General features: G+C 44.7%; 1 protein-coding gene across 7 annotated transcripts in view; it reads left to right on the forward strand.

Annotated features, from left to right (window-relative positions):
• LOC135056411 (serine/threonine-protein phosphatase 2B catalytic subunit beta isoform) overlaps window positions 1–14,989 on the forward strand; it is a 150,500-nt gene that overhangs the window by 119,618 nt on the left and 15,893 nt on the right. For 5 of the 7 annotated variants that reach the window (XM_063961516.1, XM_063961511.1, XM_063961515.1 and 2 more), the window contains 2 exons: window positions 10,555–10,639; window positions 13,197–13,294. In XM_063961516.1, the coding sequence (XP_063817586.1) occupies window positions 10,555–10,639; window positions 13,197–13,294 (183 nt within the window). The remainder of the gene's footprint in view (window positions 1–10,554; window positions 10,640–13,196; window positions 13,295–14,989) is intronic. The other 2 variants (XM_063961514.1, XM_063961518.1) reach the window with 1 other exon arrangement.

Genomic DNA, 14,989 nt, shown 5'->3' on the forward strand with positions numbered 1-14,989 from the left:
ATGTTAGCACACTTGCGTCTTGGGACACCTTAGTTATGTTTTTGTGACAAGGTTTTTCAAGCACTCTAAATTATCATGTTTGTAGTTTCCCTATAGGAGCAGATTTATGTTGTCATTCACTCATTTTATGGGTATACAAGCAATAGTTAAATTTAAATTTGCCCATTCACGCTACTTATGCAGTAAAGGAGTATTCTGGATTATATTCCCCCTCAGCATTTGTAAGAATACTTCAAACATATGGTTTCAAGTACTATTTCTCTTTATACACACACACACTCACACTCTCTCTCTCTCTCTCTCTCTCTCTCTCTCTCTCTCTCTCTCTCTCTCTCTCTTTCTTTCTCTCTTTCTCTCTCTCTCTATATATATATATATATATATATATATATATATATTTATCTTCAATAAGAGGCAGCACTCAGTGACTTTTTCAATAATCAAATGCGTGTATTGTGGAACATCAACATTTCGGGGACCCCCGTCCCCTTCCTGATGAAGGGGTAGGGGGTCCCCGAAAAGTTGATGTTCCACAATACACGCATTTGATTATTGAAAAAGTCACTGAGTGCTGCCTCTTATTGAAGCTCTGTACGTGAGGCCAAAAAAGGCCTGTGGAGGGCACCAGTGCAAGATTGTCCTTTTACGGACTGGGTGAGTGCCGGGGATCCGGAGTACATATATATATATATATATATATATATATATATATATATATATATATATATATATATATATATATATATATATATATATATATATTTTATTTTCTGTTTAATATCCAGTTCTAACATTTTTCTTTGTTACATTCTCCAGCAATGTTCATATGAATCTCTAGTGTTCAATTAGACGAGAGTTTCCCAGACTTATTTGGCCCGCTGCCCCTTTTGCAGAAAACAAAATCGCTCAGCGTCCACCCTGGAAATCTACTTTCCTTAAGCGTATTTCTTTTAAGTGTACAAATAGAAAGATGCAGTGACAAATTTGCGTACTGTTATGTATCTATATTTCTACCTACGTCCTACAACGTAGTACAGAAAGACTTTTTAAATAAGACACCTTGAAACGTTAAAATTATTTTTTAAAAATCAATCAACCAATTACACAGAGAAAATTAATATAACATAGGATAATGTTAAAATAAAAATCACAACACAACATTAAAAATAATCCTAATGGGAAGGATTAACCTGGTGCACTGCTATCAATTTATTAATGTTCGGCTCTATTTTTATCAGCAGCATTCTTAAATCACAGCAATTAGCTATTTGCAGTCTGTTTCTTTTTTTAGTTAACAGATTTGTGATCGCACTGAACCCATCTTCCACTAAATATGAGAGAAATGCAATTAAAAACTTTTGTACAATATACAAATAGGCACCAGCGAATGCTTGCAGCAGATACACAAGTCAGCATTTCTCAGGACAAAAACTTAACTTACAGTTTTTGCTTTCATGGGTTGTCTTCAGCATGCATCTTAGAACCTTCTTGGCAGGCTCCTATTCCTGGTTCCTATCCAATGACAGCGTTGACAGCCACAGCACTTCAGAGAGCAGCGAAGCTGGCCGTGCTGTGTTGTGTGCAGTAGAACACTTTGACTGCAGCATTGGCTCTGCCCCAAACTTAGGTGGCCCGATATGCCACCAGACTAGGTGGCAGATACATCTCAGCCAGGCCCACCCCTGCAATAGAGGAAGGAAGTGTGGAGTGGAACAGTGCAGCACCACACTCAGCATGCAGCAGCAGGTACCGAGATTATGGTGTGCCTGTGCACACTCCGCCCTCCTCCCGCGCCATGCAGTATGAGAGAGCAGGGCAGGAAGTGTCCCACAATCAGCACATCTGATCTCACTGCAAGACCTGGGAACGGCTACAGGTAGCCTTCCACCGCCCCCTTATTTTTATTCAACGCCTCCCAATTGCATCCAAGGCTACTACCACCCCACTGAATCATTCCAGCACCCCCGGGGGACAGTATGACCCACTTTGGGAAACCTGAGTTAGATAGAAAGATTGACAAAACTATGTGAGAAGGCTTTGGGGGGTAACCAATTACCCACAGTCAATGACCGCGGGTAATTGTATCGCCGGGGGCTATCCTATTATCCTGGCACTTATTATGGCACCTAAAGCATAATCCACAGTAAGCGGGCTGCTGGACCTGTGATAACAATACTGTAGTCCCAGCAGCATCTACGCATTTCGGAGACCCGGTCTTCTTTCTCAAGATGTGCCGCTGTCTGTGAATGTCCGGCTATTTGTTCCAGCTCTATAGGTCACGTGGCTGATTTCCACAAAACACTGCCCCTGAAATCTGGCTGAACTACACTAGCTCAGATTGCTATATTGAAAATCTTTCAGATGTGTTGTAATTCTAACATTCTTTTGATATAAAAAAATCGAATAGATGAACAGTAGCATTATTGGTCATAAAAATATACAATACTAAAAAAAATACAATCTGTCTTGTTCATCCCCGCTCCATGTGCCACAAAACCATTTACAACCACTCACTGCTTCTAAAGTACGGCTAAAATGCATTAGATAAAAAACAGGACTACAATGTACAGGTTGAGTGTCCCTTATCCAAAATTCAAATCCCACATTTTTGGGTACCCTACTGAGATAATGACTTATATCTGTATATACACATAATATATAATATATATTATATAGATATATAATATAATATACATATATATGTGTCATTATCTCAGTAGGGGAACCAAAAATGTGTGATTTTGAATTTTGCATAAGGGATACTCAACCTGTAATTACTTTTACCGTATCAGAATTGTTATAATATTCTCTATTCTTAGACAAATGAGTGGGTGATAACATTGTTTATTTTACTGGCATACAATATACCGAGTGCTGAAGATATAAATTGGGGTTAAAATGCTGTGAGTAATGGTAGATTAGTTATATGGGGGTATGTATTACACCACTATGTATTATTATTGTTGATTTCTCTGACGTCCTAGTGGATGCTGGGAACTCCGTAAGGACCATGGGGAATAGACGGGCTCCGCAGGAGACTGGGCACTCTAAAAGAAAGATTAGGTACTGTCTGGTGTGCACTGGCTCCTCCCTCTATGCCCCTCCTCCAGACCTCAGTTAGATTTCTGTGCCCGGCCGAGCTGGATGCACACTAGGGGCTCTCCTGAGCTCCTAGAAAGAGTATATTTTAGGTTTTTTATTTTACAGTGAGACCTGCTGGCAACAGGCTCACTGCAACGAGGGACTAAGGGGAGAAGAAGCAAACCTACCTGCTTGCAGCTAGCTTGGGCTTCTTAGGCTACTGGACACCATTAGCTCCAGAGGGATCGACCGCAGGACCCGTCCTTGGTGTTCGTTCCCGGAGCCGCGCCGCCGTCCCCCTTACAGAGCCAGAAGCTAGAAGAGGTCCGGAAAAATCTGCGGCAAAAGACTTCAGTCTTCACCAAGGTAGCGCACAGCATTGCAGCTGTGCGCCATTGCTCCTCTTGTACACCTCACACTCCGGTCACTGATGGGTGCAGGGCGCTGGGGGGGGGGCGCCCTGAGCAGCAATAATTAGACCTTGGCTGGCAAAATAATCACAATATATAGCCCCAGAGGCTATATATGTGATAAATACCCCTGCCAGATTCCATAAAAAAGCGGGAGAAAAGTCAGCCGAAAAAGGGGCGGAGCTATCTCCCTCAGCACACTGGCGCCATTTCTCCCTCACAGCTCCGCTGGAAGGAAGCTCCCTGGCTCTCCCCTGCAGTCTGCACTACAGAAGGGTAAAAAAGAGGGGGGGGGGGGCACTAAATTTAGGCGCAGTATATAACTTATAGCAGCTATAAGGGGATATAATTCAGTTAGTCCCTGTATTATATAGCGCTCTGGTGTGTGCTGGCATACTCTCTCTCTGTCTCCCCAAAGGGCTTTTTGTGGGGTCCTGTCCTCTGTCAGAGCATTCCCTGTGTGTGTGCGCGGTGTGTCGGTACGGCTGTGTCGACATGTTTGATGAGGAGGCTTATGTGGAGGCAGAGCAGATGCCTATAAATGTGATGTCACCCCCTGCGGGGCAGACACCTGAGTGGATGGACTTATGGAAGGAATTACGTGCAAGTGTCGACTCCTTACATAAAAAATTTGACGACATGCCAAATGCGGGACAGCCGGCTTCTCAGCTCGTGCCTGCCCAGACGACTCAAAGGCCATCAGGGGCTCTAAAGCGCCCGCTACCTCAGATGGCAGACACAGATGTCGACACGGATACTGATACCAGTGTCGACGACGAAGAGTCTAATTTAATGTCCACTAGGGCCATTCGTTGCATGATTGAGGCAATGAAAGAGGTATTACACATTTCTGATATAAACCCAGGTACCTCAAAAAAGGGTATTATGTTTGGGGAGAAAAAACTACCAATAGTATTTCCCCCATCTGAAGAATTAAATGAAGTGTGTGAAGAAGCGTGGGCTTCCCCCGATAAAAAATTGGTAATTTCTAAAAAGTTACTAATGGCGTTCCCTTTCTCGCCAGAGGATAGGTCACATTGGGAAACACCCCCTAGGGTGGATAACGCGCTCACACGCTTGTCAAAAAAGGTGGCACTACCGTCTCCGGATACGACCGCCCTAAAGGAGCCTGCTGATAGAAAGCAGGAGGCGATCCTGAAGTCTGTATATACACACTCAGGCATTATACTGAGACCAGCGATTGCGTCAGCATGGATGTGCAGTGCTGCAGCTGCGTGGTCAGATTCCCTGTCGGAAAATATTGACACCCTAGACAGGGACACTATTTTGCTAACCGTAGAGCATATAAAAGACTCAGTCTTATACATGAGAGATGCACAGAGGGAGATCTGCCGACTGGCATCTAAAATAAGTGCTCTGTCCATCTCTGCTAGGAGAGGCTTATGGGCTCGGCAGTGGACAGGGGATGCAGATTCGAAAAGGCACATGGAAGTTTTGCCTTATAAGGGTGTGGAGTTATTCGGGGATGGTCTCTCAGACCTAGTTTCCACAGCAACAGCTGGGAAGTCAGCATTATTGCCCCATGTCCCCTCACAGCCTAAGAAAGCGCCGTATTATCAGGTACAGTCCTTTCGACCCCAGAAAAACAGGCGGAGAAAAGGCGGGTCCTTTCTGTCCAGAGGCAGAGGTAGGGAAAAAAAGCTGCAACAAACAGCAGGTTCCCAGGAACAAAAGTCCTCCCCCGCTTCTTCCAAGTCCGCCGCATGACGGTGGGGCTCCACAGGCGGAGCCAGGTACGGTGGGGGGCCGCCTCAAAAATTTCAGCGATCAGTGGGCTCGCTCACAGGTGGATCCCTGGATCCTTCAAGTAGTATCTCAGGGGTACAAGCTGGAATTCGAGGTGCCTCCCCCCCGCCGTTTCCTCAAATCTGCCTTGCCGACAACTCCCTCGGGCAGGGAGGCTGTGCTAGAGGCAATTCACAAGCTGTATTCCCAGCAGGTGATAGTCAAGGTGCCCCTACTTCAACAAGGACGGGGTTACTATTCCACACTGTTTGTGGTACCGAAACCGGATGGTTCGGTGAGACCCATTTTAAATTTGAAATCCTTGAACACATACATAAAAAAATTCAAGTTCAAGATGGAATCGCTCAGGGCGGTTATTGCAAGCCTGGACGAGGGGGATTACATGGTATCCCTGGACATCAAGGATGCTTACCTGCATGTCCCCATTTACCATCCTCACCAGTAGTACCTCAGATTTGTGGTACAGGATTGCCATTACCAATTCCAGACACTGCCGTTTGGACTGTCCACGGCACCGAGGGTGTTTACCAAGGTAATGGCAGAAATGATGATACTCCTTCGAAAAAAGGGAGTTTTAATTATCCCGTACTTGGACGATCTCCTTATAAAGGCGAGGTCCAAGGAGCAGTTGTTGGTCGGAGTAGCACTATCTCGGGAGGTGCTACAACAGCACGGATGGATTCTAAACATTCCAAAGTCACAGCTGGTTCCTTCCACACGCCTACTGTTCCTGGGGATGGTTCTGGACACAGAACAGAAAAAAGTGTTTCTCCCGCAGGAGAAAGCCAAGGAGCTGTCATCTCTAGTCAGAGACCTCCTGAAACCAAAACAGGTATCGGTGCATCACTGCACCCGAGTCCTCGGAAAAATGGTAGCTTCATACGAAGCAATTCCATTCGGCAGGTTCCATGCAAGAACCTTTCAGTGGGACCTCTTGGACAAGTGGTCGGGATCGCATCTTCAGATGCATCGGCTGATAACCCTGTCTCCAAGGACCAGGGTGTCTCTGCTGTGGTGGCTGCAGAGTGCTCATCTTCTAGAGGGCCGCAGATTCAGCATACAGGACTGGGTCCTGGTGACCACGGATGCCAGCCTTCGAGGCTGGGGGGCAGTCACACAGGGAAGAAATTTCCAAGGACTTTGGTCAAGTCAGGAGTCGTCCCTACACATAAATATTCTGGAACTGAGGGCCATTTACAATGCCCTAAGTCAGGCAAGGCCCCTGCTTCAAAACCAGCCGGTACTGATCCAATCAGACAACATCACTGCAGTCGCCCATGTAAACCGACAGGGCGGCACAAGAAGCAGGATGGCGATGGCAGAAGCCACAAGGATTCTCCGATGGGCGGAAAATCACGTCTTAGCACTGTCAGCAGTGTTCATTCCGGGAGTGGACAACTGGGAAGCAGACTTCCTCAGCAGACACGACCTACACCCGGGAGAGTGGGGACTTCATCCAGAAGTCTTCCAACTGTTGGTAAACCGTTGGGAAAGGCCACAGGTGGACATGATGGCGTCCCGCCTCAACAAAAAGCTAAAGAGATATTGCGCCAGGTCAAGGGACCCTCAGGCGATGGCTGTGGACGCTCTAGTGACACCGTGGGTGTACCAGTCGGTTTATGTGTTCCCTCCTCTGCCTCTCATACCAAAGGTACTGAGAATTATAAGAAGGCGAGTAGTAAGAACGATACTCGTGGTTCCGGATTGGCCAAGAAGAGCTTGGTACCCAGAACTTCAAGAAATGATATCAGAGGACCCATGGCCTCTACCGCTCAGACAGGATCTGCTGCAGCAGGGGCCCTGTCTGTTCCAAGACTTACCGCGGCTGCGTTTGACGGCATGTCGGTTGAATTCCGGATCCTAAAGGAAAAGGGTATTCCGGAGGAAGTCATTCCTACGCTGATAAAAGCTAGAAAAGAAGTAACCGCAAACCATTATCACCGTATTTGGCGAAAATATGTTGCGTGGTGTGAGGCCAGGAAGGCCCCTACTGAGGAATTTCAGCTGGGTCGTTTTCTGCACTTCCTACAGTCGGGAGTGACTATGGGCCTAAAATTGGGTTCCATTAAGGTCCAGATTTCGGCTCTGTCGATTTTCTTCCAGAAAGAACTGGCTTCACTGCCTGAAGTTCAGACATTTGTAAAGGGTGTGCTACATATTCAGCCCCCTTTTGTGCCTCCTGTGGCACCTTGCGATCTCAACGTGGTGTTGAGTTTCCTGAAATCACATTGGTTTGAGCCACTCAAAACTGTGGATCTGAAATATCTCACGTGGAAAGTGGTCATGTTATTGGCCTTGGCTTCGGCCAGGCGTGTGTCAGAATTGGCGGCTTTGTCATGTAAAAGCCCTTATCTGATTTTTCATATGGATAGGGCAGAATTGAGGACTCGTCCCCAGTTTCTCCCTAAGTTGGTATCAGCTTTTCACTTGAACCAACCTATTGTAGTGCCTGCGGCTACTAGGGACTTGGAAGATTCCAAGTTACTGGACGTAGTCAGGGCCTTGAAATTTATGTTTCCAGGACGGCTGGAGTCAGGAAAACTGACTCGCTTTTTATCCTGTATGCACCCAACAAACTAGGTGCTCCTGCTTCTAAGCAGACTATTGCTCGCTGGATTTGTAGCAAAATTCAGCTGGTGCATTCTGCGGCTGGATTGCCGCATCCTAAATCAGTAAAAGCCCATTCCACAAGGAAAGTGGGCTCATCTTGGGCGGCTGCCCGAGGGGTCTCTGCTTTACAACTTTGCCGAGCTGCAACTTGGTCAGGGGCAAACACGTTTGCTAAATTCTACAAATTTGATACCCTGGCTGAGGAGGACCTTGAGTTCTCTCATTTGGTGCTGCAGAGTCATCCGCACTCTCCCGCCCGTTTGGGAGCTTTGGTATAATCCCCATGGCCCTTACGGAGTTCCCAGCATCCACTAGGACGTCAGAGAAAATAAGATTTTACTCACCGGTAAATCTATTTCTCGTAGTCCGTAGTGGATGCTGGGCGCCCATCCCAAGTGCGGATTGTCTGCAATACTTGTATATAGTTATTGCCTAACTAAAGGGTTATTGTTGAGCCATCTGTTGAGAGGCTCAGTTATATTCATACTGTTAACTGGGTATAGTATCACGAGTTATACGGTGTGATTGGTGTGGCTGGTATGAGTCTTACCCGGGATTCAAAATCCTTCCTTATTGTGTCAGCTCTTCCGGGCACAGTATCCTAACTGAGGTCTGGAGGAGGGGCATAGAGGGAGGAGCCAGTGCACACCAGATAGTACCTAATCTTTCTTTTAGAGTGCCCAGTCTCCTGCGGAGCCTGTCTATTCCCCATGGTCCTTACGGAGTTCCCAGCATCCACTACGGACTACGAGAAATAGATTTACCGGTGAGTAAAATCTTATTTTTACAAAGGGTCAAAATATAGTTGGGACTTAGTCAATAAATATCTTACAAAATCACTCTAGCTAATAGGAGTAAGAAGGGATATGTCCATATATTGGTTTCCACTTGCTTTTTGGTTGTCATATACACTTACCGATTAGGTGCTCGACGTGTCGTCCTGACGTCACAGCTGGGCGGGCATTTGAATTTGCCAGCCTAGCTGGCATGTCAGTCCCTACAACAAGTGTACAGGCGGTCAGCAGGCCTCTCATACACACAGTCAGATGCGTCGATATATCGGCATTAACCGCCTCGCGATATAATTACGGCTTGTGTGTACCCGGCATTAGTGTCACGGCATAAATATGAACACTACATTTCTCCGTGTTGGATAACAGAGTATCCACATGATAGCTTGGTGACCTACAGCATTCTATAGGAAACACTGTTTCTCTAACTTCACCACTACAGCAGTTTGAAAGCTACATGTGTAGTAACATACAGCATTCTATAGGACACCACGACTTCAGCAGTGATAAAATCTACATGTGTAGTAACATACAGCATTCTATAGGACACCACGACTTCAGCAGTGATCAAATCTACATGTGGCGAGAGAGATATTAAATGTGTGCATGCAGCATTATCACAGCTGAAGTGTCCTCATACCAGCTACTCAACCATTTTATTTCCTTTTCTGCATAAACACATCTTTCATACATAGGGGCAGATGTATTAACCTGGAGAAGGGCTAAAGAAGTTATAAACCAGTGATAAGTGCAAGGTCATTACGGATTTTAAAAATAACAGGAGCTGACTGGCTGGTGTGGTATCACCTTGCACTTATCACTGCTTTATCACTTCTCCAGGCTTAATACATCTGCCCCAGAATGTGAAATCTAAATCAGGGCATGTTTAAACTGAACACACTGTGAAGATGTGAGTAAACTGATTTAGTGAAGCCATTCAGCATGTCTGAATCAGGGCAGATCTAATAAACCTCTTTCGTCTCATTCAGGGCAGTTCTCATCACAGATATTGCTTGTTAATACTTGTAATACTCCGTGCCTGAGTTAGAGGGATAGGATAGGAAAATGGATTGTATAGTTTTATGTTGTGTCATACATTTATGTGCACATAAAGATTAATTTAATGTTCCAACAGTTCAACTGTGCTATCTGAATGTACCCATCTAAAATAGATCTGAACATGTAACGGCAAGAATGGAAATGTAAGGGCTAATTCAGACCTGGTCGTAGCTGTGCTAAATTTAGCACATCTACGATCAGTCACACTGACATGGGGGGGAAGCCCAGTACAGGGCTAGCCCACCACGCATGTCAGTCCCTGCCCCGTCGCAGAAGTACAAAGGCATCGCGCAGCGGCGATGCTTTTGTACTTCAGGAGTAGCTCCCGGGCCAGCGCAGCTCCTGTGCGCTGGTAGGGAGCTTTTCATCGCTGCCCGGGTCGCAGCGGCTGTGTGTGACGTCACTCGGCCCGTCCCCCCAACGGTCCGGGCACACCTGCGTTGCCCAGACCTAAACGGCGGCCAAACTCCACCGGCCCACCCAGCGACCACCTCTGCCTGTCAATCAGACAGAGGCGATCACAGGGCTACGACAGCAGTCGGCTGTCTGGCATGCGCCAGCGCACTGCGGCGCCGGCACATGCGCAGTTCAGACCTGATCACTGCTGTGCGAAAACGCACAGCACCGATCAAGTTTGAATCAGCCCCGTATTTCCTTAGTTCAGCAGTTTCTTTGCTCCGGTTTGTGTTATATTTTGCTTATGTTCTTAACCAAAACTATTAGAAGTTTGTGAAAACAAACTTTTGAAAGCTTGTTTTGTTGTGTTGCAGTCTGTCAGATTTGTTGTACTATTCTGTGCATTCCTGAGCTTGAGATTCTTCTTATTCCATTGAAAGTAGGTACAGCTGCAGCTCGTAAAGAAATAATCAGGAACAAAATCCGGGCAATTGGCAAGATGGCAAGAGTCTTCTCTGTGCTCAGGTAAATGGAAATCTATTCCTCCTGTCATGGTGTGATAAAGCGGACTACCCATGCAGGGGCTAATATACCTTTATTTCTATAGAATGGCAATGTGTTTTACAGTGACTTATAGTTAGAGGATTTACCAGATCGCCTCAATTATCGTACTGCACATTTTCTCTCATACTGCAGCGGTAATATAACTCCCTTAGGAGTAAGTTTAATAGGAAAACAGAAAAGGAAACCACCAGTGGAAGGGGGTCCACCGGGCAGAAAACTCAACTTTCTTTTGATGATAAACATAAAACTTATGGATTATTTATAATTGGCGAAAGTGCCTACATCATAACTAGCACTGATCCATATACTGTTAATGGGAGCTCTTTCACAATTGTGTAGCAGTAAAACACTGACTGTGCTGTGGTCTCCAGCCTTGGTGCATGCTGTAACCATTAGTCCCTTCCATGTAACTCTGTGTAGATTCTATGGAAGTCTTAAGTGGCATCTGCCACCTCAGCCAATTACACCAGTGTTTCCCAACCTTTGTCAAGACACACTAAACCTGGGTATACACTCGACTTGTGTACCCAGCTATGTCATCATGGGCAGGCATGGGCAAGTGCATACACACTTGCCGATGCTGCGAGCGGCAGAGGGGGCATACAGATATTGCCCACTGGACATGCATACGCGGCTGACGGGCGATGTTGCTGACAACGCGTGGAAGCATGCATCTTCAGAGACATAGTGCATACAGACTAGACGATATCGTGAACAATGTTTCAGTATCGGCCACATCGCTTACTTTATCATCTAGTGTGTACCCTGCCTAACAGTCCAGGATTTAGTGATATCCATGCTTGAGTACAGATGACCAAATCAAAATAACTGAGGTACAAAATAAGACACCTGAGCTAAAGTATTGTTGACCCTAAAAAGCTGGATTGTTAGTGGGCCTTGGACCATGGTAGGAATTCCTGCGTTACACTGATCGCCCACTTTTAGTATGGTTTGTGAACCTAAAATAAAAGCTATTTTTTTGGAAACACACATATTGAAGCTATAAAAATAAAACAAAAACTGTATCTGAATTATCAACCATGTCATTCTTTGGGAAGAACTTTTGTCTGTATTATTTAGAGCAGTTGTTCCTCTTTTTAAAAGATCCACAGGTGGAGCTAATTATTTCACTGTGAGGAGACCTGGAAACCATGAACTGTTTGGGGTCCTGAGGATAGAGTTTGAGAGAGTAATGGGGCATCAAATTAGTGATCTGACTACCAAGAGGATGTTTATGTACAATTTATTTCTAAACATTTTTTTTGTGTGGTCGGTTCTGTGATACATAGATTGTTTCATTTTATTTTTATTTCTTTTTTAACACATCTTTTGTGCTGTTCTTATAACACAAAGATGGATTACATTGCAAAGCAGTAAAGGCGTGCTTGGGATTACATAAAACGTTTAGTAAAATTATTTTAAAACAATATTTCAGCTGCATGTTTTTAACAGCAGATGAAATGATTACCTCTCATTAGATCATGTACAGTATCTGTCTCATCAAATGTTTCCTTAAATTAAATAAGTGATGGCTTGGTTAACAAATCAGTAAAGTGTTGTATGGGAGGAGCTAACCCCACCATGGTGTATTTCTCCTTGGTAACTTACCTTGGAATGTGTTGAGAATGGAGCTTGTGCAGACAGCCGTCGTGGGAATACACCAGACAGCATTCCGCTGCCTGTAATAGCCACTCTATAATGGATCCATTACCAGCCATGCAGCTGATGGGTGGGTACAACACTCAGGTGTGCCTTTTTCATTTACGATTGGGGCATACCCTGCCACATTGCTCTGCATGCTTGCTTTCTTTTTGCTCTTCTCATTTTGGGTGTTTTTATCTTCTGCATCTAGGCTTCCAGGGAAGAGCCTCCCTCCTTTTTATTTACTATGTTGCGTGCCTCTCTATTCAGATCACTTGGCATGAAACCTTTACCATGATTTTCCAGTTGGATTACACTTTACGTATTTATACTGTATATTGTGAAACCTTTCTATGTGCAAGAGCAGCTATTTGAAATGTTAGCTGCATGTCCAGGTACTTGCATTTTACAGCTCACTGTCAAAAGGAGCCTTCAACACACTTTCCAGGTTAAAGAGTTGGGAAGTCAGTGCTACCCGTGCTCTGCTTTAGTATGTATTTTAATTAACTAGAACACACACATCCAGTTTCAATTCAGGCTAGTCGCTTAAACTCTGATGATGATGATTATTATTATTATTATTATTGGTTAAATATTTTGTGGGTTTATCCTTGTATCCTAAATTGCTATCAAAACAGTGTAAATATTTCTGTCCCCTATTTTGTTTTGACTTTGTTTTTCTTAAATCTGAAGCTGTTACAGCATGGGGTGACTGTGCCACATGGAAGTGGCAGAATTATGTTTGCACTCTGCTTGCTCTTCAGGTCTTGTTAGTGAATCTGTAATATATGAGCAGTTACTGCCTCACCCTCATATCTGAATTATAAAACGTGCATGTCTGATTTTGTTCCCCCATCCCCCAAATTGTGTCTCCTAGGGAGGAAAGTGAAAGTGTGCTGACACTGAAGGGTTTAACACCCACAGGGATGCTGCCAAGCGGGGTACTGGCTGGAGGACGACAGACTTTACAAAGTGGTAATGATAAACAGCTAGCTGTACCTCAGATGGACTGGGGCGCACCTCATACTCTTTCCAATTCTACAACTAATGCATGCTGGGAATTTCTAATGCTTTTCAGCTCTTGTCTAAGTGGCTAACACTAGTACATTGTCAAATTTCACTGTGCATTTGAAGCAAGGAATTCTTATCAGGGTACTAACGTTAAGCAGTGGCTATTTGTTATGCTCATGTGGGTATTGATAGTAAGTATAATAATGAAACCTTTTCAGAATCTGAATACAACTAGACTAATTTGAAGGTCTGCAACCAAATGTAATGGAATACATGTGTAATTGCAGATTTAGGGGCTGGTGCAGAGTGAGCATTGAGTGTAATATATATTTGCATTGCGTATACAGCAAACCTACAATTACAGTTGGACTTTTTATGGACGCAGTAGAGTCCCATGAACTGTTTAATTGTCCATATGGTAAATCTGCGACTAGTGTATTGTTACTCACACCCTCCTGAGGTGTGACCAGAAATCTGCGCTCATGAGTACCACAGGGCTAGTCACAGTGCTACCACATGTGGTAATAGCATCGCAGGCAGCACTGAAGCCGGAAGATGCAGCTATATATACCCCAGGCATTAGTCGTGGTTAGGTGCGCCTCACAGCTGAAGTTCTGGGTGCTATGCAGTCAGTTGAATAGCTCAGGGCACATACCCGGGAGCTACTTCCCCTTAAAGAGAATTTAATTCCCCCAATTGAGCCTTCTGACCAGAGAGGCATAATGGGTGTGTGAAGGTGTCTTTTCATATATGCTACATTCATTGAAAGCACACTGAAATCTTCATCAAACCAGCAATTTCTGGCCCATACAGTACTGTGCAAAAGTTTTAGGCAGGTGTGGCAAAAATGCTGCAAAGTACGAATGCCAATGTCATTAAGTACTACCTTCAGTGTAAAGAAGAACAAAGGCGTAAATTCAGAGTTGATCACAGCAGCAAATTTTTTAGCAGTTGGGCAAAACCATGTGCACTGCAGAGGGGGCAGATCTCTGCACATGTTATATCTGATGCCCCTGCAGTGCACATGGTTTTGCCCAACTGCTAACAAATTTGCTGCTGTGATCAACTCTGAATTAGGCCCAAGGAGTCCTGGAAGTGTGGATTTGACCCCCACAGAGCCTTGATCTTAACATGGTCTGTCTGGGATTACATGAACAGACAGAAGGATTTGAGCAAGTCTACATCCACAGAAGATCTGTGTTTAGTACTCCAAGTTGTTTGGAACAACCTCCCTGTTGAGTTCCTTCAAAAACTGCAAGTATTCCCAGAAGAATTGATGCTGTTTTGAAGGTCACACCACATGTTGATTTTATTTAAGTTTCTCTTCTGTCCATGCATTTTATCAATTGATAAAAATAAACACTTCTATTTTTGAAAGCATTCTTTCTTTCAGCGTTTTTGGCCACACCTGCCTAAAACTTTTGCACAGTACTGTATGTCTGCTGGGACCTTCTAGAGGGCAGTTGAAGATGATGACGTCTTGTCATATGTTATGAGATATGTAAGGCTCCTCATCTATGGCGAAATACATTTGTATGAGCACCATATTTTATAGTGAGTCATTTTTACCCATTTTGCTACCAACTCTGCATCAGACCCTTAAAGTAGGAGTTCAGTATTAGGTTGGTATCACCCTGCATTTTGTACCCTGGTACCCTC

The sequence above is a fragment of the Pseudophryne corroboree genome, chromosome 3 (genome assembly GCF_028390025.1).
Source record: "Pseudophryne corroboree isolate aPseCor3 chromosome 3, aPseCor3.hap2, whole genome shotgun sequence".
NCBI lineage: Eukaryota > Metazoa > Chordata > Amphibia > Anura > Myobatrachidae > Pseudophryne > Pseudophryne corroboree.